This window comes from Thermobia domestica, chromosome 8 (genome assembly GCF_964235325.1).
Source record: "Thermobia domestica chromosome 8, izTheDome1.hap1.1, whole genome shotgun sequence".
Taxonomy (NCBI): Eukaryota; Metazoa; Arthropoda; class Insecta; order Zygentoma; family Lepismatidae; genus Thermobia; species Thermobia domestica.
The window spans coordinates 290,747,014-290,771,502 of NC_137461.1; the positions used below are offsets into that span (position 1 = coordinate 290,747,014).

A 24,489-nucleotide genomic window follows, 5' to 3' on the forward strand; every position below is an offset into this window, starting at 1 on the left:
TGTAATCACTGTATTTCCGTCAGCACCTTCATTGTCACTTGCCATTTTCTCGCGATTCAAAAGAAACAACCAACATTACGCACAGTGACAATATATTGCAGTCTGAGGAGTCACAGAGCGAGCGCCGATGATCAAACAACTCTTGAACCTGCTACTGGTGGCGCCACAAGTGGCCTAATGTAATAGGGTTCTTACTGAAAAATTATATGATGATATACGAATTAATTGATCTTTTCCACGTCTTCAATTTAAATCTCTTGATATATACATGGAATGCCACAATGTAGATAATTCTCCCTGCTCAATTGTGTAATTACCTCGTCCTAAGTTTAATTTTAATCAACAGGATGTGAAGGATGAAGCTTCCTAGTTTATTATGTTTACCGACGATATTTTACCGGGTGTCCCACATAAAACTATTACACCTCATGCACGAGATTCAAGCAACACGTTAACAGCAACAATGAATAGTAACAGTTATCTGTTCAAGTAACACGTTAACAGCAGTTATCTGTTTATAAGAGATGCTGGAAATTTTAGCCATGGGCATCCAGGCAGGCCCATAGCCAGCCCAAAAACTTAGGGGGGGGGGCTGAAGTTAGGGGGGCCCGATCCAACCATATGATAGTTCATCACCCTATTGTAGTTCTTTTGCAAGCCTACTAAATTAGGGGGCCAGCCAAAATTTAGGGGAGGCCCGGCCCCCCTAAACCCCCCTGGATACGGGCCTGCATCCAGGCATCGCTGACCTCGTTTGATGGCGTTACCAGCAACACGCTGTAATTCTGCAGGGGTGATGTTGTTAATTTTTCTTGTACTGTTCCGTTTAAGATCACGTATTGTGTGAGGATTGTCAGCATACAATTACATACATGTAAAATTCCAAAATATCAATTCGTTGTTCTAATACAAACTGCCCCATTTCTGTCACAAATGATCCTTGTTAGCACAATGCACTGATTCAATACATAACACATCGCAACAGTTCAACAATACGAGCCTCTCAAAACAACTGACTCACCAACACACTGCTGCACTCAACTTTCCGATAAATTGCTGTGTAGCCAACTTTTGAAGACAGTGTTGTCACCCCACAAGCAATTTAACTAGAGTTGATTAACCGGTACGTGAGGCGTACCGGTTTTATGCTGGACACTCTGTACTTTGCAATATAAATAGAATAAATGGCTGATTTACAAAACAGCTCTTAGGCCAGCAATGATAGAGTGTGTTCAGAGCAGAAATATGGCAAATAAAGAAAGTACAGAAAAACAGATTGAATGTTACCGCAATGAAAATGCTGCATTGGATGTGGGAGATCACAAGAATGAGAACAACCAAGATTGTAGAGATATTTAAGAAAATATAATACAGAAGACTGCAATGGTATGGACGTCTAGTGAGAAGAACAAGGAACTATGTGATCAGAAGAGTGATGGCAATGAAAATGGATGGGAAGAGAGGTAGAGGGAGACAAAGAAGGAAGTGGATGGATATGGTTGAGAATGACTTCAGGGAGAAAGATCTAACAGGAGGAGGCTTTGTGGAGAGACTAATCAGAAACGTCCATTTGACATAAGTGGGGAAAGATGGAGATAATGAAGAATTTTATTAATCAACTAATTTTCTATTAGTTTTAACTGCTATTTTTTCAACATTAATTATAATGAATTATTTTTCTATGGATTCAGAGCCTTTTGTTTCAAGTGTGCCCTTGCTGGCGCTGCTGTCCAGTATGTTTTTCCTTATCTCCCTCGAAATAGGAGGGACAATTTGCTGTGACCGAGATCCTTCAATAGTTGGATGCGGACATGTTTGATATTCCAAATTATTTCACAAGCTTCGCTGTGCACTGTCTTGTTAGCCTTATAGGTGACCTACGATCTTCACTCGCCAAAACCAAACGACTGAATGACAAAATTGGCAACAGCCGAGGTCATTCACTTCTTTCCCCAAAGCAAAGGGAAGATTTCTTCCGTAAGAGCGCGGCGAGGATTAACTGAAGTATGTTTCACACATTTTCTGAGTGCACATTTGAAATGAAAGGCTCTAGATGTTAACATTAATATATTTATTTTTTATATTAATATCTATAAATGTGGACGTTAGTAACAAATGGAAGTTTGTTAATATGAAGAATTCACAATTCAAGTTATTAGTCTTATTACAATATAACTGAGTACACTTCCATGTATTTAACAGGTTGACTGCCATGAGCATCATATGTGGTGCTCACCTTATTTCTCTGTTGGGGCCTGAGCACCATATATGATGCTCATGTTTGATATTACAAATTACTAACCTATCCAGGGATGCTCATTGTCACAAATTACTGTGAGAGACCGAGCATCACATATGGTCCTCGGCTCCCATTGGTACATTTTCGGGAGAAACAAAATATCGCGACAAAAATGTGATATAACTATCCATAATCGAGCCAAAGGTAACAAGAAATTGCATGGCCTCCTGGGACCAGTACCCTCAAATCACCTTGGCAGTCAACCTGTTTTAAACTCTACCCTTCAAACTTTATCTTTGCAGATGCTAAAATCTTACCAGGAGAAGTTGGTGTTTGTGGTTCTTTGGGGATGTTAAAATAGGACATCACTCTCTCGACAGATGTCATTTGGAGCTCCATTTCTGCAGCCATTCTCATTCCCCATTGGAAGGTGTTGGTCAGAAACATTAATTGCGTAATTGTTAAAGCAATTGAAGCAGCTTTTAGATCTACAAGTAAATAATTGTCAGTATATAGAGAGATGTATATTGAAAAAAAGTATGTATAGTATGCTAAAGATTACTACTGTATTTACGAATTATCTGTATGTAGAAAGGTGGAATATCCAATTACATATCAAGAGCTTATTTTAAAATGGAACATTTCTCTCTTTTTTTCTTTCTTTCGAAGTTCACTTTTTAATGATTTCTGGATCTTTAAGATGAAGTCTTTGGGATGCAAACGGGAACTTTTTGTAAGGAATCACAATGTGAAGTTAAACATTCTTACTCCATTCACCTCATTCATTCCTTCCGGTATTTATCATTCAAAAAGGAGCATAAAAACGTGATTGTCGTATTTTTATTTATTTATTTAGAACATGTCAATATATTTCTATGTAAATAACAAATATACTTTAAATACATCTTATTCCTATAAATAGTAAATTTGATAATAAGAAGTCTGCAGGAATGGATGATATTCCACAGTTTCTTTTGAAGAAATGTATCCACATTAACGCACCTGCATTAGCGGACATCATTAAGAGTCATTTTCCCAAGGAATCTTCCCTGATGCACTAAAACTCTCAGTCGTTAAACCCTTATTCAAAAAAGGATGTAGAAACGAAATAGAAAACTACCGTCCCGAGTCACTTTCTTCTGTTTTTTCAAAACTTGTTAAAAAAACTAGTACGTAAGCGACTACTAAGTTTCATTAATGAACAAAACTTAATCGAGAAAACGCAACACAGATTTATAAAAGGCAAATCCACAATTACTGCCATATATGAACATATCAAAGTAGCTATAACGTCTGTTGATCAGAAAGCCAACATGTAGACATATATTCTGATCTCTCGAAAGCTTTTGATTGTGTAGACCATGATATACCTTTTGATAAATTAGAAAAATATGGCATTAGGGGTATTGCTTTGGAGTGGTTCCAATCATACTTATACAATCGTAAACAAATCGTACAAATTCTTCATATGGACGAAACAACTAAAAGTCAGAACAAAATAAACTCGAATGAAAGAATAAATAGAAAAGGTGTTCCACAAGAATCAGTTTTAGGACCAATACTCTTTCTTCTATATCTTAATGATTTATCCTTAAATATAGAGAAGGGTAATTTACTCCTTTTTGCTGATGACACAACAGTAATTGTAATTGAGAAAGACAGAGATAACTTGCAAGAAACCATTGGTCTTACAATATCCCAACTTACGCATTGGTTTTCTGCAAATAAATTAAAACTAAATGGAGATAAAACAATCTCACAGAACATCACACCAACTGCCACAGATATCATTGTATAATGAAGTACGTACATTTACTAATACTGTAAAAATTTTTAGGTATGAATCTGGATGATAATTTTTCATGGCAAGAACACGTAGAGAAACTAAGCAAAAAATTAGCCCAGGCTATGTACAAAATACGAACTCTAGTCCCAATACTTAATCTGCAATCAATTCTGTCCCAGTACTATGCCATATTCTATTCTCATATTAAATACGGAATAGCGTTCTGGGAGTCTTCGCCGAAGCTTCAGAATATATTTAAACAACAAAAATGTGTCTTACGAATTATTACTAAATCACCGAAACGCACCTGCTGCAAAAAACTATTTGAATTATTGAATATGATGACAGTTCCTTCTATATACGTATTTGAACTTCTCAAAATTACTTGGGATCATTTAGATAATATTAAGAGAGATGGTGATACTCACAACTATCTCACGCGTGCAAATGATAAATTACCTACTGTGTATCATAGAACATCTGCATACGGAAAATCACACATCTATGTGGGTGTAAAGTTGTATAATAAACTACCTGGGTACATAAAAAATACTCATGGAAGGAGTTTCTTTGTGAACTCAGTGCGCAAACTGCTATTAACAAACACATTTTATACTGTAAATGAATATCTTAGCAGCAAATTTTGAAACTTTTCAAAAGTAATTAAATTCCAATTGTATATACTAGATGGTAAATACAAATATACAGTAATTAAATAGTAATTAAGTCCATATATATATATATATATATATATATATATATATATATATATATATATATATATATATATATATATATATATATATATATATATATATATTATTGTTATATAGATAGTAGAATTGTTTTTTCCTACATCTATTTTCCAAGTTGTTGAACACAAGAGCATTGTATTTGTTTTAGATATTGTATCGAACATATGTACTGACGAGTTCTTTACGATTTTGTACAAATGTACACTGATGTCCAAAATTATTGTCGCATGTCTATAAATATGTTGTTGTAGGAATATAATTTGATAACGAATTCACTCGGTATTTCTTATAATGTTAGTATGCGTACAATCGACAAAGACATGTATGTGGCAAATTTCATGTCAAAAGAGCAGTAAATAAGAACAATATAACGAAAATAAAACTTTCTTGTCCATTTAGCAACATTTTGATTTACTCATTCTAATTTTCGTATTTATAATTCTTTTCCTATGAAATTTACCCCAAACCTACATTACCCGATTATACACATAGTATCAGTATTAAAAGTACCCTGAAAATCATTATCAAATTATATTCTTACAAGAAGACAGTTATAGATATGCGACAATCATTTTGGACATGAATGTACATGGAACATGGTCCAGAGAATGATTAATAAATGTAATCTAATCTAAAAACAATGTTTCGATAAGTATCGTGTTAGTCTTTCTTTGATAATTATATCTCATTTGGGGTATCTTATGTTGTTAGGTAATTGGTTGTAAATTAATATTCCTGTATATTTATGGCCTTTTTGGTAGAGCATTGTACTAAGTGTTGGAATAGCGAAATCCCCTTTTTCTCCGAGTATTTGTACGTATGTACGTCACTATTGCATTTAAGCTTCAGTTTGGGATATTTATTTATGAAAATTGCTATTCGTAATATGTAAAGACAAGGTAATGGAAGAATTTTTAATTCTCTGAATATTTTTCTACATGAAGCTCTTAATTTAATATCTTTTATTGTTTCATATCGGACTTTATGCTGTAATTCGCCAGTGCACTATCCCATACAAAAGTAGTGTTTCAAATTGACTGTGATAAATTATCTTAAGTGTTGATATGTTGATAAATTTTTCACACTTTTTAATGCATAGTGTACTTTACAAAGTGCGTTAAGGGATTTTTTTTTCCCAAAAGAGCACATTCTCAGAAGCGCTTTAAATTCAAAATTTTATTTCCTTCTACCGGTACGGTACTGTAAAATTAACATTGTGGAAATATTCCTTACCGAAAATTAGCTACTCATAGGAGGCAACTACGTATGCGTGAACTGTTAGTTTCGGATCTGAAGACTTCATCAATACAGAAAGCTCAGTAGTACCTATAGTCGACCTGAAATTTCACTGTTATCCGCCAAGTATGAACCAGTAGTACTGTCTGCCATTATAGAGGAAGATTAATAAAATATACTGACACAAAAGAGGTAAGAACAGTCATGTTACCGCACACGTTTTTTGCTGTTATAGAGGTTTTGTTTATATATATTATTATTGCGTAAAATTTTGAATAATTTCTATCAACCAAAATATTTTGTATCGTAGAACAATATGTGGTTCCTTTTACCTTTGTGGATATGCTCTTTAGATGTTTGAAGACTAAATTCTGACTGTCAATCAAACCCAATATAAACATTTAATATATAAAACTGAAAGTACAGTATTGTAATTTACTGAAATGTATGTTTAAAATCTTGGTATACTTTTGGATTTGAGGGCCCAGAATTCTTTGCTTAGTATTCGTACTTTCTTGCTATACTTTCTGTATTTTTTTAAAATGGTTTAGGGTAGGTTAGGTTAGTATAGGTTAGAAGAGGTTAGTACTTAGCAATTACCTTTACGTAACATCAACTCATTTCTCCTGTAAACATGTTTTTTTTTTTTTTAAATTTTTTTTGTTCCCCAGATGCAAAACTATCCCAAAACCTGTTACTTTGAAACCACAGTTAAGTTATCTTATAACATTATACTCCAAAATGAAACTTTTGGTCTGATTAATCTTATTCATACTATTGGATATTTTTAGTTCGTTAGTTAATATATTTAGTTCGTTAGTTTATATTTTCTAAGCGTATGACCTATTCTTAGATTACCTTAAATTTAATAATCATTCTGTAGACCATATTACATGCATGTTTGAATAAAATAGTATAGAAAAGAACCGTCTTTTCTTCCTTCACTTTGATTTTGTACCCTATGCTTCAAGAAATGATGGATACAAGAGAGTTAGCTTTTTCAGTGGAACAAGTAATTATGGACATAAAAGAAGAAGAAAAAACGAAACAAGATAAGAAAAACAGAGTCAATAGTGAGGTAGAATATGAACAAGAAAACAGCGAATTTTACAAAAGAAGAAAAGGGAAATAAAAAAAAAAAAGAGATAATGTGTCTGATGAAGACAAAGATACTTTGCCGAAACTATAACGCTATTATTTATTAGATAATGTAAGCTTTGGTTAGAATTTGTCTTTTATTGTATACAAGAATTTCCAAAGCTAGAATGTGTGGTATTCAGATATAAGCTTCCGATACATTGGCAATCTTGAGGAAACAGCTCTATTTACAAGTATGTAATTTCTTTCTTTCCTATGGCTGCCAACTATCTGTTATTTTACCAGCTGACTAGTATTTTTTTATCAAGCTCAACTATATGTTTCAAGGGTAAAAATACAATTATTCATATGTTTTAAGGATTATGAGTGGGTGCTGGTAATCTTATTTTTCAGAGTTGGCAACCCTAGTACCTGTAGTCACTGTGAACATATTTTACGCGGTCATAATGCCTGCGAAGACATGCCTCAAAATTTCAACAAATTCAAGAAATTAGTAGATGTTGCCATCTATTAAAAAATACTTTTTAAATCCATACAATATACTCTTGTTCATGGTTTCAAATTGATCTAAATTAAAAATTTTATTTTATAAATATAAAAATAAAAAAAGACTAGAGATATCGTAATTTAAAAAAATAGAACTAGAATTTATGGAATGGCCCAAAATATGGGTCAAAAGATTTCGATCTTGGCCAAGAATTTTAGGAATGATAAAAAAAAAAGATCAAAAGATTGCGATTTTGGCCAATAATTAGTTTTTGGATCAGGGGCTACAAAATTTTTGAACGGTCCCTAAATCAAGTTTTCGTATTTTCTTCGGAATAAGCACATCATACTGAGTTAAGTGATAGTTTCGGTTTGGTTACATTATATGTAGTTCTTCAGATATATACAGGGTGTTTCAAAACAACACTGACAACATTTGGGAGGTGATTCCTGACACCAAGATAAGGCAAAAAGTATAGACCAACCTGGGTGCACAAATGCTTCCTTCCGGAGTTATAGGCTGCCGAAAACAGGAAAAAATGAACTTTAACGGTCCATAGCTCCAAAACTATGGGACCTACCATAGTTGGGTAAAGACTTCACTTAAGAACTAGTATGTGCCCTATCGAAATATCCTAGTTTCAGAATCCTGCGATGCTTTCGCAACAATTTTTATAAAGGTAGTTGGTGAGTACTTCAAATTATATGCCCGTAGATAAACTCCCTCCATAAAATTGTTGCGGACACCCCGCAGGATTCTGAAACTTGGATATTGCGATAGGGCACATATTAGTTCTTAAGTGAAGTCTTTACTCCACTATGACAGGTCCTATAGGTTTGGAGCTGTGGACCGTTAAAGTTCATTTTTTCATATTTTCGGCAGCCTATAACTCCGGAAGAAAGCATTTGTGCACCCAGGTTGGTGTATACTTTTTGTCTTATCTTGGTGTCAGGAATCACCTCCCAAATGTTGTCGGTGTTGTTTGGAACACCCTGTATAAGGCATACAAGAAAATTTTTGCTTGAAAAATATTATGGATGTTTTAATCCAAAAAAGGTACCTTATCGCGTTGGTACTGCCAGTGAACTATTACTGTAAGTATATAACCAACGATTTGGCTATCAAAAAAGAAGAAAAAAAACTATTTACTGGCTATAATGCACACAGCTCAAGAGCCAATTTCTTACTGAACTATAGAATGCCTAAGAGAAATATTTTCCAAAACGGCGTTCCGGTTCAGCCAAACCACTGTCTATAACGTACATGTAGTACCTTATCATTGATATTGTCTTTCAGAAAAAATAAAACCGTCCAGGAAATCATGTATATAATTACAGTAAGATCAAAACTAAATAAAACTAAAGTGGAATAATATTTTATGGCTTGCTGTAAATATTTCCCCAATAAATAAATAAACTAGTAAGGAAAACTTTCCCACAATCATGAAAAATTAGAATAAACATTGCAAACATACCGTTATTTATAAATACGAAGCTGTAGCAAATGAAGATCAGAGCAACCATTACTATGGAATCTACCCACAAACCAAATGCTCTGTGGATAGCCAGCAGAACATAGAATGGGCGGGAATTTCGGTTCTAAAAATGGAAAAATAAAACTAATAGTAAAATACATGTTTCTAGAGATCCAATTTTACAGTAAAATAAAAACTAACAGTAAAATACATGTTTTTAGAGATTCAATTTTACAGTAGAATAAGAACTTGCAGTAAAATACATGTTTCTAGAGATTCAATTTTAGAGTAAAATAAAAACTAACAGTAAAATACATGTTTCTAGAGATCCAATTTTACAGTAAAATATATGTTTCTAGAGATCCAATTTTACAGTAAAATAAATTTTCAATTAGTCATATTAACTTATGTAACATGAGGAGCATTTTTTTTACATTAACTTAAAATTTATTAACCTTCATGTTCTCCTAATAACAGTCAAATGTTGTCAACTGCTTGTAAATATTTCGAATGACGGTGCGGTTATTCGTCGTCAGTAAGATAGGAAAGTCGTTTTTTAATCACGTGAAAGGTGAAAATCAAAATATCTTCTTACTTCAATTTCATATGAAATTTCTTAAGTAGACAAATATTAATACTAACATAGTGTTGTATGAATAGCCCCCTGGGCTCCGGGATAAGGAATGGAGATCTTTATTTAATTCGTCTTTGTGAGCTCAGTTGTACATGAAAGCAAAGCAGTCCTTAACATCAGAACATTTATCCTGGAGTTCATAGTCGTTTGGAATAATAGCATTTTATAACGTCATATCAGGAATACACAGGAATTTTCTCTTTACTTTTGTTAGCCAAGCTTTCCATAACGCCAATTATTCTGTTGGCATTGATTAGTTGTAAATTACAATAATAAACCTTAGGGCTCTAGGTACTCCCAACACACAACAAATACGTTTGCTCTCTTTAATTGCGGCTACTTTATTTCTTCATTTGCAAGAGAGTTGAAATATCTAAGAAACAAGTCTGGTTTCTGAGAAAGTGCCTGGTGGAGAAGTGCACACCTTGGGGTTTGAGAATTGAAAAGAAAGGTGTGAAGTCTGATACGAAGAAGTTTACGGATTTGGTTAGAAAGATGGAGAAGGAACTCATATGGAATGAAATTCGTGTCAGGGAACGTTTTCTGAAGAAGAGTGAACAAATGAGGGCTGTTTTAAAAGAGAGGCCTTATAGAAGACGACTTACTTATATTTACCAGGGACTAATCATGCAGAGACTATATAGTGGAAGATGTTTTCAGTTAAAGATAAACGGAATAGACTTGAAAGAAAAGAAAAGGTCCATAGGATGGCGCGAGGAGGTTGAACAGGATCTGGACTAAAAAGTGGTATGATAGGTGATGTATCAGTGTCAGTGGAAGAAAAGAAGTTAAGCTTAGGACATAAAATCAAAATCAAAGAGAACAGACTGAATGTAGAAGAACTTATTTTTCAGTTGAAAAGACCATTAATCCGGTTCAAGATAAAAAGAGAAGAGAGAAAAAAATTAGGAGAAAGGCTGTGGAGATGTTAAAAAGAACATGAAAAAGGAAGGGGAAACGTTACGAAAGTAGAAGACGACACTTAAAAAAACTTGAGAGAAATAATATAATACTGCACCAATGCAGACGAAAGAGGTGCAGTGGTTGTGATGGAAAAGCAATGGTACAAGACAAAATTAGATTATCTGTGTGATGGGACATATGAAGTGATAGGGGAGAAACATTTAAGAGGAGAGGTTACCAAGCAAGTTTAAATCAGGAAGGAATAATTTTAGTGAGGAAAGTAATTTCCAAGATACATAAGGAAGTGATAAAGCTGAAGCCCGTGCTTGACTCCACAGGGAGTCTGTGTGAACCGCTGGAGGAGGTCAAGAAGATAGCTAAAATTTTAAGGAGAGAGCGGCAGTTACAATGATAAAAATTCTATGGAGCTTAAGGACAGACTGGATAACATGTATGAAGGGTAGAACGCTGTTGCTTAGCATTGATGTGAAAGCAATGTTCTCGAACTTGAAGATGGAGTACATGTTGAAAAACTGTCGGGGGAAATGGGAGGAAAGAAAATACATGGTTGGAATGTAGAGAAACTCAAGGAAGCCCTGAAGACATATGGAAGAATAGTTCTCTGCATTATAGGAGAGAAGTTAGCAAGGATAAAGAAGGGCCTGAGCATAGGACCGAGAATGAGTCCGGTATTGGCGGAGATAGGGATGAACCGGTGGGAAAAGGAAGCTAAAATGAAAGGAGGGGACAAGCTTATGTTTTTCAGCAGGGATGTCGATGATTGCTTCGGAGTATGGAATGGTACTCGGAAACAACTTACCAAATTTATGAAGGAAATAGAAGATCAGGGGAAGGGCATAGAACTCAAATTGGAAATAGAGGAGGAAAGAGCCATTGTGTTTGTAGATATGAAAAGAAGCAGGCGAAAAGGCAAGTTGATCAGAGAATGGATCCAGAAGAAGTGTGCATCAGGGAACTTCTGTCGTATAAGAAGTGATCTTGATCGATCAACAAAGAGAGACTTCATAGAAAATATAGAGGAGATGATCATGAAAATATGGAGGATTAGTAGTGACAGAAGGAAGATAAAGGAAGACAGAGAAATTTCACAAGCAATTGGAGACCAACGGATACGATAAAGGAAAGCTAAAGATGAAAAGCATAAGAAGAAAAGACCAGAATAGTAAGAAGATGGAGGGAAAGAAAATAAGCCATGGTGAGGAATTGAAAATATGGGGAAAAACACCGGGATAATTAAAAGAGCTTTATAGAAAATAGGGAGAGTTTGAATGTAAGGAAATGGAGTAAGAGACTATTTGATATTACGCATGAGGAAGAAGAAGAAAGACGAGAAGGAGGAAAGCCGAGGGATGCTGATGGAAAGAAGAGGAGTGGTTTACAAGATAAAGTATATTGAATGTAACAGTTGTTATATTGGTGAAATGGGGAAAAACTGAAAGAAAAGTTGACACAAAGATGATGTAAGATTACAAAGAGAAAGAAATGCCATTTTTAAGCACGTGAGGGACCCGAGATATAATATTAATTAGTACGAGATTGAAGTGTTAGGACTGAAACAAAGGACGTTGATAAAAAAAGTAAAACGAGAGCAGATTTTAAAAAAATAACCAACTTATGTTATGAATGGTAATGCAGGACGAACTGCCTTAAAACTCACGAACAGTGGTGCAAATTATGGGAAAAACTTTATTTGTAGGTCACTTTCTGCCAGATTGTGGAGGGAAAGGGATTTATGGACTTAGTTTCACTTTTGTCAACTTCTATTATGATTGTCTGTGTCCGTTCTGACCAGCCAATTAGCGTTCAGAACTAGTTTTCAAGATCCTTTTACATTTATACGCAACTGTTTCTTGTTTGTTATAGGTCTCATGAAGCCAATATATTCAGTTAATGGTTGAAACTGTTACAGATTTATTATTTTTAAATAAATGTTGCTTTGTTCAGTGACTTATTTATCTAGTTTAAGAAACAGAGATACTGGAGTGTTGTAGAAAGAATGTGTATGCACTATAAGGAGCATAGAACGAAGAATATAACAGGAGAGGAATTTGCATTAGATACAGTAGAGTGAGTGGCTAAGGACCGAAAAAAACTCCTAGCACAGCTTTATACAAAATGACTACAAAGTGGTGAGTTCTATAGAAATAGAGAAATGCCATGCTGCTGCATGCAAAAGGACACAAATTATATCTACGCACTTCTAGATCTACAAATGTTATTTATGAGTTTAGCGAAGATTTTACAAAAGTATTGACGTCCTTATTAAATATAGTTAAATAATTTGATATTGAAAATCCAACAATAATGTAACTAAAGTGTAACTTGTACAATGAATGCCTGTTTCAAGATACGGATCAGAAATGTTAAAACCAAAAGGAGGAGTTATTGGGTAGGTTCGGGAAGTCATTTCTTATAACCGAAGTGAACCAGTTTTCGTTTATAAAGTAATTTCTTCCCGAACCTGCACAATAACCGAAACTCCTTTCGGTTATAAGAAATGGCGCCCGAACAGGGACACGAACTCTGGACCGTCACTCTAATAATCTGTGACAGCGATTTCGGAAAGCACGAAAGTGACTCGATGCCTTTATACTGTTTTGTGTGCGAAATTTTTCATTTATCTCTAGCAAAGAGTGAAAATGTTTGAATTGCATTCGGATAATATTTTTGGAAAATATTTTTGATATTGAAAGTGTAGGAGAACCGAACCCTAGCGGTTATAAGAATGTACACACTAAAAAAATCAGAAATTTAATGTCTGAGGACTACGAAAGAATGAATGGAAGATTTTATGCTAGGAATCACTCGAAAACCATATGGATGAGACAGTGATAAGAGCAACCCTATATTGTCATGAAAATAAAGACACTGAGGTCGAAATGGTGCGGGTTTATTGAAAAAGATCATAAAGATCAAAAAGTAAGAGACTTAGGAAATCTCTTTGTACAAGGTGGTAAGACCAGATTAATAAGTACTGTGAAATAATGTGGAAAAGAGTTGCCCGAGATCGATGGTTGTGAAAACAGAATAGGAAAGATCTCTCCAACTGTTATTTTTACAACCACGATCTTAGGCAATCCTTTTTCACATCACTTTGGAGTACTTCTATACTTTAATCTGTTTTGATGTAAAAATTTTATTCCATATTATAAGCCTTCGTGCATCGTATAGTTGATTCATCTCCTTCTACGAAGACCTTCCTTGGTCTGTTATTAGAATCAAGATCCGAGCCCCAATCTAGATGATATTCAACAATTATGTTTATGAAAAATATAATGATAAAACGTACTAACAGCCTAAAAATACCTGAATTTCATCGAATTCATCGATAACCCTTGTTTGTGCGTTAAATGATCTAATTGTCATCAAACCTTGCAACGTTGCGGCCAGATGGGTATACACAGGACCTCGAGCTGTAAGCACAAATTAGTACTACTTTAGAAATTAAATTAGATTAAATTATGAACAATGTTATGTACGAGGGTTAATTTTTAAATAAAGTATGTTCATGCATACATGCATGCATAAAGTTTTTAAATAAAGTACGTGGGCAATTGAAAATCAATGATCACGTAGGTTTTCGAAACCTTTGCCTTCAATTGGACCATCCTTTGCATTCATAGTGTCAGTCGGTACGCTTTATAGTATAAGGTTACCATATATAAGAAAATCAAGAAGCCTGACAATCGTGTTTCTTCCAGACATTTTTTTGGGGGGCACTGCTCCTCCAGAGCTCTGAGAATGCCCCCGAAGGAGACCAAAATAATACGTCTATAGTGTGGACCCGGAACAGTTTTTTTCTGAAAGAAACACTGTTGACTATTGTGAGATACGGCCAATCATCCCGTTCGTAAGAAATACAACAGCTGCGAAATTTATCGCCAGATACATAAGGCAATGCAATGAGTAATAGTAATAGTATAGAAAATAGGTCAGATTGTTTACAAAGGTTGATGAAACGTTCATGAAGAAGCGCGCTATGGTAACGATTTGGAAGACTTCGATCATCTCCCATACACTCCAGACCTTGCGCCTAGCGACCAATTGCCACACCTTCGGGCATCTAAAAACCGTCCTGAGCACCAAATGTTAGACACTTAAAAACAAGTGAAAATGTTCCTGAAAAACTATAATCACGGACGGCATAGTTCTATGAGGAGGATACCCAACACGAGCTCTTCTGGTGGGGAGACATGTCCGTACATATATCTTATACAGGAGATAAAATTGATTAACTGGAAGTATATACATAACAGAATTAAAGTAATAGAAAAAGCAAGTGATTGTTACATGATATTCGGCAAATGTATTGCGTTACATAGCTATTATATATGGAACCAGATACATACTGGTGTGTAAAATTTACAGACGAAAATAAATTTCAAATGCTGTGTTACTCTAAAGTGGTATAGATTAATTAAACTTGAACCATATAAAGAAAGTAGTGCTACAGTGTGCTACAGGAAACAACAGGAAGAAACACTTGATTAGAAGAACAAAAATGGCACTTTTATGCAGAGGGAATAACTGGTAGTTTCTACTTTGTGCTCCTATTTCTGGGAGAGTTCCTCCGTGCCTAAGCAGTTAGTGTACGCGTCTTTGGCGTGGGAGATCCGGGTTTGATTCCTGATGGGAGCTCATGTAGTTCGGATTCCACATTAATCAGTGGGTCCCGTCTCATATAGCCTCGCTGCTGAAAGGGACGTTAAATTCAAAATCAGCTCAACTCCTATTACTGCGAGATCCATTTTAATATTATCCTTTCATCTGAAATTAGGTCGTCTTAATGGACGTTTTTCGATTGAATTTCTAGTAAAAACTTTGAAAGCGTTTCTACTTTCTTCCATTCTTACTACATGATCTGTCTGCCTGAACCTTCTAGACTTGGTGATCCTAACAATGTTTGGTAAACGGTATAAATTATGCAGTTGGTCGTTATGAAGTTTCTCCCATTCCTTATGCCCTTTCCTTTCGTGTATAAATACCGGTGTTTTAACCTTGGTTTCTGATCCTCCCTCGTATGTGCACTGAAATACAAGTATTAATAGTATAGTTGAAAATAATTATAAAGAAGTAAGGACAATGTTAGGGATGAAATAGTACTCTGAGTGAAGTAGTAGAAAGTAGGATGCAAAAGGCACAATAAATGCAGACAAAGATTAAATAAAAGGATGATGCTCGTATTAGAAGTGTAATTCTTGTCAAAACAAAGAAGTTACCTAAAGAAAATACAACGTGGAAACTTATGAATTATAGGAGGTAGCCTAACAATGATGGAAAAGAATTATGATTAATTGTATTGGTAAGAGTAGAAACTGGGGTTCGCTAGTCCTTAATTCAAGTAGCTTCTCTATTACCTCACGATTTTGACCCAAATTTATTTGGATCTACAAACATTCCATGTTCCTGTCGTAACCTTCAATTATAACATGCTATCCAAAAAGTAGATACAATAAATATTTAAATCATAAAGAAAATTACGTATAAAAGTAGAGAATTGTATGCTAATTCAGAAATTCAATAAATGTGTTTCAAATAATATTTACATGATTCGTTTATATTGCAAAACGAACCGTACATAATAAATAACCCTTGTACATGCACAATAAATCAAAGAAAATGAAAAGTGTTTCACCATATGGCATGATTTCTAGGTACTGTATTTGATCATTTGGCATTACATTTTATATTGTTACACATATGCTTTCTTACTTTATTCTCAGCACTTAGCTCAGCTGTGCTGCAGTAAAACGTGTCGAGAAACTTCTAGTAGAATCAGAAGCATTGTCTAGATCATCAGATAATTCTTTTTGCGAAAGTATTCCAGAGGTAGACAAGCAATGTTCTAGATGTCTGCCAGCAACTTATAAAAATCAAATGTTAAAATTAAATATATAGAGATTTCTAAAACATATAACAACTTACTGCATCAAAATGCACATTAATTACACTAAAATTATGACGGTGAATATTTGTTTCATTTTCGTGTATATTCTGAATATACACAGTTAAAGTTGATGGTTCTGATTCCGTCACGAAATAGCTCCGATCACTTAAGGTTTGGAATCATTAAAGGAGTTGATGAAAAAGGATTATAACATAATGAAACACTAAAATCCACGTTCAACAAGACTCGGGATGCTTTTACATTCGGAATACCGAAACTGCTAAGGCTGGCTATCTCTGACTAATTATGTTACCTATACGCGTAGTTTGCACCGGTGCTTTCATTGCATATCACGGTTGAAATTAACACACAGATATATTTAAAATAATATACGGTATATTATTAGTGAACAAATTAAATGAGGGAGCTTATTTATACGTTTTTCTGAATTTTATAGTTTTTTCAGAGTACTAACCTATCTGTTTACTAAAAGATATTTATATAACCAAACATCACTCCAACAAACATATAAAGATAATATTGAAATTGTGAAATATTTTCACTTTTTACTTTTCTTTTATATATACACTTTAGGGTTTAGCCTATGTGATGGCTTTACAAACACGAAAATGAATGTCTAGCGTGGTGACGTCACTATTTTGACATGACTATATTTCACATGTTATTAAAAAAATATTGATGATATTTTTTGGTGCACATTTTTTATAGGGGGAAACAAATCATAATTATCAAATAACAAGTTTAAATTTTTCTAGCGTTTGCAATTTGTTACACATTTTTGGCTAAACTACAAGGATGACGCCATTACAGGTTATATTCTGTTTAGTGTTGAACGTCAACTGTTTTATTTCCGCATCCGAGCTGTGATATGTTTACACATTAGCGACTCTTATCCAGAGAAGAGGAAAGGGAGGAGTCTATTGGATCGAATTAGACATTTTGAACATTGTGCCATAAGTCAGGGGATAGCAGTAGGGAACTAGTTTACTTCGCACGAACATCGCAGAAAACTGGCCGAATGGAGTAAAACAGTTTCAGTGCTGTCAAATTGACTTTCGTGAAACGTCGTATACTATGGTGATGGCAATCCGACGGAGATTACCGACGTTTGAATGCAGGATGATGGTTGATAATGTTTGAATGTTTGTTTTTTCGATTTTGGAAGTCGTCCGGATATCATCGTGTTCAGCTGCTTGAAAACCGTTTCCAGCCTTTCATGGACTTCGTGTAACCTACCAACATTGGGATTTTGGAGGATGACAATGGGTCATGTCACCAAGCTGCAGTGGTGCGCCACTATTCTGGTCACCTCCAACGCATAATTAGGCCCTCCAAATCTCCGGACATGAACCTTCATCGAGCTGATGTAGGATATCATCGAACGGAGAATTCGTGCACAGGATCATCCACTTGCAATAACCACCGAATTGCGGACAGTAATCAAGCCTGCGTGGCTGCATATCACTGCAACGAACTACCAGCGAGTTACCGTTTCCCTGTCATGCTGAGTTCCTGCACTTCGGTGTGCTCGAGAAGATTTCACCCGTTATTAGGTACGTGTCCCATGACTTTTGCCACTTAAAGAGTATATGCAGTCATTGTCAAAAATATGAGCACACTATTGATTTTTCAGAATCTTCCAAATAAGAAGACTCTGTGCCCATATAAAACCATGTTTTTCTTTTTCGAAAATTCTGAAAAATTAGTAGTGTGTTGAGACTTTTGACAATAACTGTATATAAACGGAAGTTCTATTAATAACTTATTTGTACTTTTTGGAATCACGACAGTAACTGTAGCATGGTTTGATTTGAAGCTCTGCGACGACTTCATTTCATAGCGAAGTGCTAATTCCACTAATTCACACTTCATTTTAGAGAAGAATTGTTCGAGTACAAGAGATTTACATTAATAAGTGTTTAAATCTCATCACTTTTCAACTGGGCACGCGAAAGAAGTGCAAAATGAAGTTCTTAGACATGAAAAAAAAAAAAAAAAAACGTTCATCTGAGTTTCTCAGAGTTACCGACGAAGAAAAGAGTGTTTGATGAAATAGCTTAGTGCAATTAAAGTGCATTTGAAATCATCCTATTGCTCTCTTTCAGAGTGTAAAAGCTCTTTTAAAAGGGTTAGAAAAGACGTTTATATAAAACTTCATCATGGTTTAGTGTATAAATGCTAAATAGGTTGGTTTATCAAGTATTTCATCCCCGCAATTAGAATTTTTCACATTAGATAAAAATCTGTACATATTGTTGAAATATTGAATATATACAACCGAACCTCGAAAGCTGTTGAAACTTGAATCTGGTAATTACGAAATAAACGAAAGCAGTTGATTTTTACCAGTGGCGGCGATTAGACGTTAAAAGTGTGTGTGTGTGTGTGGGGGGTATGATCTGAATATCTGTATGTGAACGTTAGTTTTCCTGCTTGATCCTAACACTTGGACGAAATGTTGTATAACTGAGAATATACTAGCTTTTTCAGTTAAAGTACCATATATTGTATTCCATATTTTATTAAGTAAAGCAACGCAAGTAGGTACTAGCCCTTTGTACTCTTAAACAACAAAAGTGTAAGAAGAGATTTGATTCGTTGCTCAAGAACGTCTTAAAATTCTGTCTGGAAAATTATATGATGAGATTATTTAATAACAAATTTGCAAAACAAACAAATAGAAAGGATAATATTAATCATAGTAATGAATAATGAGGCTTGTCTTGCAAAAATTACATTGAAACCGGGGATTAATTAAAAACATATTTTTAATTTCACATATGCTATTAAATGTATGTTATTACTCTTAGAAAGACAATAAATATTACAAGCATATGCTACGATATTTAAAGAAATACTTATTTTTGCAGCTTCCCGAAACATGTTCGTTGCCATTAGATGCAGACTTCACTTTCTAGGAACACACCAAAACTCAGCAATACTTAGAATTACTCCACAGTAATTCAAAATAATCCTAAAACCTAGAAGTTTGTTGAATTCACTAAATTTAGATCTAATTGTATATACACTCATACACCCAGGGGTAAAAGTTGATCTGAAAAGGTAGGGGGAGGCATAAGGTCACACCGTCCCCCGTGTCTATCTTTGCATTGCATTTTTTTTAGAAAGTAGGGGGACGCCACAGATATTTTCTGGAAGTGGGAGAAGGCGTTTTCCCTAGTTTCCCCTCACGTTTACCCCTGCGTACACCCCTAAACACACCACTCCACTCGTATATTACACCCCAAAACAATGGAAAAGGTAGAAGTTTCTTACTACCCCTTTTTTAATCCCTATTTCTTACTATTAGAAAGAAGAAGAGGCATTTTAAGAATTGTCAATTTTTGTGAAATTAAAGAATAACTTGTGATTTTTTTTTCGAAATATTATCTCAATTAGTTTCAAAGCGGCTGACTATCATATCGAGCCATTGTAAGAAGAAATGAAAGTACGCTGGAATTGCTGGCTCCAATAGGTTAATTTTTGGGCCATTTTTTGTCGCAATTAAAACGCAATTCCTGCAGCTTTCTTAACTCCATAGGAAGACAACTAATACGTACCCACACAACGGCAAATAATATATTTATGACATTATTTTTTTTTCTATCAACTAGTAATACATACAATAATTTTACATTTCCAAATGAATCTATATACATTAATGGATCACTTCAAAAAAGTGGGGGGGGGGCATCTGCCTTCCTTTGCCCGCCCCCCTAATCGCCGCCCATGATTTTTACTTAATCTTACAACTGGGTTTAGAATACATTTTAAAGAAAGTACATTTAACTAAATACGAACGTGATAGTAAGCAACTTACTCATCAATTCTAAACGTTTGAAGCTCCTTGTGCATGACATAAATGCTGCTGTGAGGAATAAAAAGATTATCGTGCATATGGCCAATGGTGCAAGAAGAATCCAACTTACAATGCAGACAACAATTACTACACCGATAGCCTGTAATATTATCTGCAAAGGAAGAAGATAGAAACAAAAAAAAAAATTATCATTGTAGATACGGAAATTGAAGTTACAGAATATTAATGAGTTACTGGTAAAAACTACGGACTAAAATTTTCCTGAGATTAAATTAAATCCATTTGAATTTAAATAATATACAACTTGAAGCACATGACAGATAGCTTAGGGAAGGTAACTTGATTTCTACCAGGTCTATTTGACACGATCATATTCTCCGTTACATCGTACGGAAGATTTCATCAAAACTAAAGATTCAACGCCTACAATGACAAGTTCTATTTAACTTTGAGTTCGAAACAATTTAGGTGATTCGATACCTGTTGCACGAAAGTATACTTTTATTTCGTAATTTAACCAAATACTATCAACAATTAACTTCAGAAGTGTTTATTATGAAATTTTTCATTGGATATTAACACACGGAATTATATTTCAGGAAATTGTGATAAAGCAAGAAGTATTTTCACTCTGCAGAAAAAAATTGTCTAGTAGATTTTTGTTTCAAAGCCCAAAGGGTCTTTGCTAGTAAGATAATGAAATTAGCTCTTGATCCAAATTTGATTGTTATTGACCCAAGATGTTAGTTTTGACCTAAAACCATTCCCAGAAAAGGTTTCGATCACCTATCCCCACCCCTACCGAATTATCGTATCATACATGCTCAAAATTTAATACTTTTTAATTCTTGTGGGGGTAGTCCAAATAATTTGAAAAAAGAATGAAATATTTGAGTTTTACGTCCCACGTTTATGCCGGCTAGGCTAAAGGAGACGCTGATGATGAGAAATGAATGAAATGGTGGAATGAATAAAGTGGGAGGAAACGGGAGAACTCCGAGAAAACCCACACACACGGTGTTTGTAAATCGTTTCACAGATTTTAGACACTATATAAGTATAAATGCGACAATTTTTTTTTATAGGAATCGATACGTATTTTTTTTCGTGTTGAAATTTTCAAAAAGTCGTAAAAAGAATTTTGAGGGGAGGGAGAAATCGCTGAGTTTTTTTCAACATGTTGTAATACCATTAGGCTCAACAAATGTTTTTTTCAGGGTCTGAAAGTGATGGCAACTTTGTCCAAAAATTCAAGTATTTTTTTTTCAAAGTGTTTTTGACCATTTTAGGACCCTGAAAGTCAAAACTCTGAACGTTACTTTGCCAGACTTCACGATTTTACTTTCTCTTTCGTCACTAATTTATTTAAAACAAGTTCTAAAGTTGAAAATATTTCAATCAACGAAGATAGCGACGAAGATTGGATGAATTATTGCAAATTGTATGCTATTTGGTTTTTGATTTCTTCTCATTATCAGAGAATATTTATGTGTACTTTATTGCTTTGCATATTAAAATAAATGAATATATATAGTAAATAAATTTACTGAAATATGCATATGTAAATTAAAGACATATTGATATAACTATAATCGAAATGTCGTTTCTTTTTAAATTAAATGTGTTTTTGTTTTTGTTTTTCAACTCTTAAACTTTCTATTTGTACATTAAAGTTTTAATTTCATGATTCTTGAAGCAATAAGATTCAATTGCATCCAGAATTGCGAACTGGAAAAAAAAAAAAAAAAACACAACTGCAATTTTACAGAAAAATAAATTTCAAATTGATGTTTTGTTGAAAGAAGTATTATAATAAATAACAGACAAACTTGGGAAAAATTGTAAAACAAGGTTCGGTAAACAAAAATACGCTACAAGGAGCGTTTCAAAGTATTTTTTTTTCTTTTTAAACATTAAGTTGCATTCAAAGTTTTGACATTGGGGTTCCTAAAATGGTCAAAAAAGAAAAAAAAATGTGAAAAAACAAGATTTTTCAGTTTCAATTTGTTTGACAATGTTGCCATCACTTTCAGACTCTGAAATTATTATATGTTGTAGTAAGGGTATTATACCATTAAAAAAATCAGCGACGTCCCTCACTCAACATTTTTAGGATCAATGTATATCATGACAAAATTCATTTTTCACGAAAGCTTACTGATCAGTCGTATAGAATAGAACACCAAAATAGTTATAATAATATGACAGTGGAATAATTAATTTTAATGGGAAGCAAACCATGGTTAAAATGAAACAACTTCTCGCTTAACGTCCCCGATTATGTACCGATGTTAAGAGAGACTGTGATAATGAAATGGATAATAATAGTGAAATGAATAAAAAGTGGAAGGAATCAGGAATACCTAGAGAAAATCCATGCACACGATGTTTGATATTTTAATAAGATGATCTTCTATTTGAACACTACATTCAAAAATCATGTTTAGGTCGCATTAGTTTAAGGTCACAATGACACTGCTACAGGAAAGTGATCAAACAAATCCCAGCACGAATTATTTCATTGTTGTCAAATACAAGAACTAAATTCTCGAACACCTGTTCGAGCACCTGTTCCATTTAGTTACCACAGTTTTGATATTAAAACTAATCTTGTTTTTTTACACAAACAAGTTCCCTATCACTGAAGGTGGAAAGAAGTTTTCTTTAATGTTTTTGACAGATGTAGAAGGAAAATCAAGAAATAAAAATAAAGGAGGTAGTTGCACTGGAATTGGAGACTAATATATTGAGATTGAAGCTCGATATTGAATTCTATGAAAAGGATTACACTCTTTCCATTGCAGGTGTGTTTGCTATATCTTTCACTAACATAAACTATTATTTAAAGAAAAAACAGACACAACGATATTGTATTTGTAGTGTTTAGGCCTTTCTGAGTGCGAGTGCACTTTTCGACCCCTTCGTCGTGGCTTTAAATATTTGCTCTTTCTGGAGAAAGGGGGCAGCAAATGTTGCCCTTGCACGGGGTAGTAAATTGCCAAATTGCCTAGGGCCGACGGCAACGGGTGTTTCGTCCCGTTATCAGGTGTTTCAAAACAACACCGACAACGTTTACGAGGTGAATTCTGACACCAAGATAAGACAAAAAGTATAGACCAACCTGGGTGCACAAATGCTTTGTTTCGAAGTTATAGGCTGCCAAAAACATGAAAAGAATGAACTTTAAGGGTCCATAGCTCCAAAACTATGAGACCTACCGTAGTTGGGTCAAGACTTCATTCAAGAACTAATATGTGCCCTATCCAAATATCCATGTTTCAGAACCCTGTGGTTCTTCCGCAACAATATTTATAGAGGTAGTTGGCGAGCACTTCAAATTATAAGCCCGTAGCCAAAATCCCTCCATAAAAATTGTTGTGTGAGGATCTTAGGATTATGAAACAAGTATTTTTGGATAGGGCACACATTACTTCCTAAGTGAAATCTTGACCCGACTACGGTAGGTCCCATAGTATTGGAGCTATGGACCCTTAAATTTATTATTTTTTTTTCATTTTTTCGGCAGCCTATAACTCCGAAAGGAAGCATTTGTGTACCCAGGTTGGTCTATACTTTTCGTCTTATCTCGGTGTCAGGAATCAACTTCCAAACGTTGTCGATGTTGTTTTGAAACACCCTGTTTTGAAACATACAGTGTAATATATGTTGTGTATGAGTTATATATATGTGTGTGTTTGTGTGTATTGTTCAATTTTCTGCTTCAATTGACACGGTATTTGTTAGTTTGTTAACGTGGAGTTCTCAAAATTCAGAATAATTATTTTAACGTAATGATACTTAAATATATTTACTGTAATATACTTAAATTATTTCAATAAATTAAACAAGTGTAATAATTGTGGACCTGGATGCAGTAATGACGTAAGCAACAATAATTTAAAAATAAGAAAATACCCCAGAAATTTTTCCATTTCCTCTGAAAAATTATTTTACAGAGCTTATATCTGACAGCTAGTACAACGAAACTCAATTTTTATGTTAAATTGTAGATTTATAGATTTGTACTATAAATTGAGATTTATTTTGCATTAGTTTATTATTATTATTATTATTATTATTATTATTATTATTATTATTATTATTATTATTATTATTATTATTATTATT

At 34.2% G+C, this 24,489-nt stretch overlaps 1 protein-coding gene across 1 annotated transcript in view; it reads right to left on the minus strand.

Moving 5' to 3' along the window:
* Positions 1 to 24,489, minus strand: part of LOC145693710 (ATP-binding cassette sub-family C member 4-like) — a 116,545-nt gene that overhangs the window by 85,091 nt on the left and 6,965 nt on the right. Inside the window, exons 3-6 of the mRNA XM_081769994.1 lie at positions 20,362 to 20,512; positions 13,940 to 14,046; positions 9,076 to 9,199; positions 2,557 to 2,727 (exon numbers count right to left, since the gene is read on the minus strand). Of these exons, the coding sequence (XP_081626120.1) occupies positions 2,557 to 2,727; positions 9,076 to 9,199; positions 13,940 to 14,046; positions 20,362 to 20,512 (553 nt within the window). The remainder of the gene's footprint in view (positions 1 to 2,556; positions 2,728 to 9,075; positions 9,200 to 13,939; positions 14,047 to 20,361; positions 20,513 to 24,489) is intronic.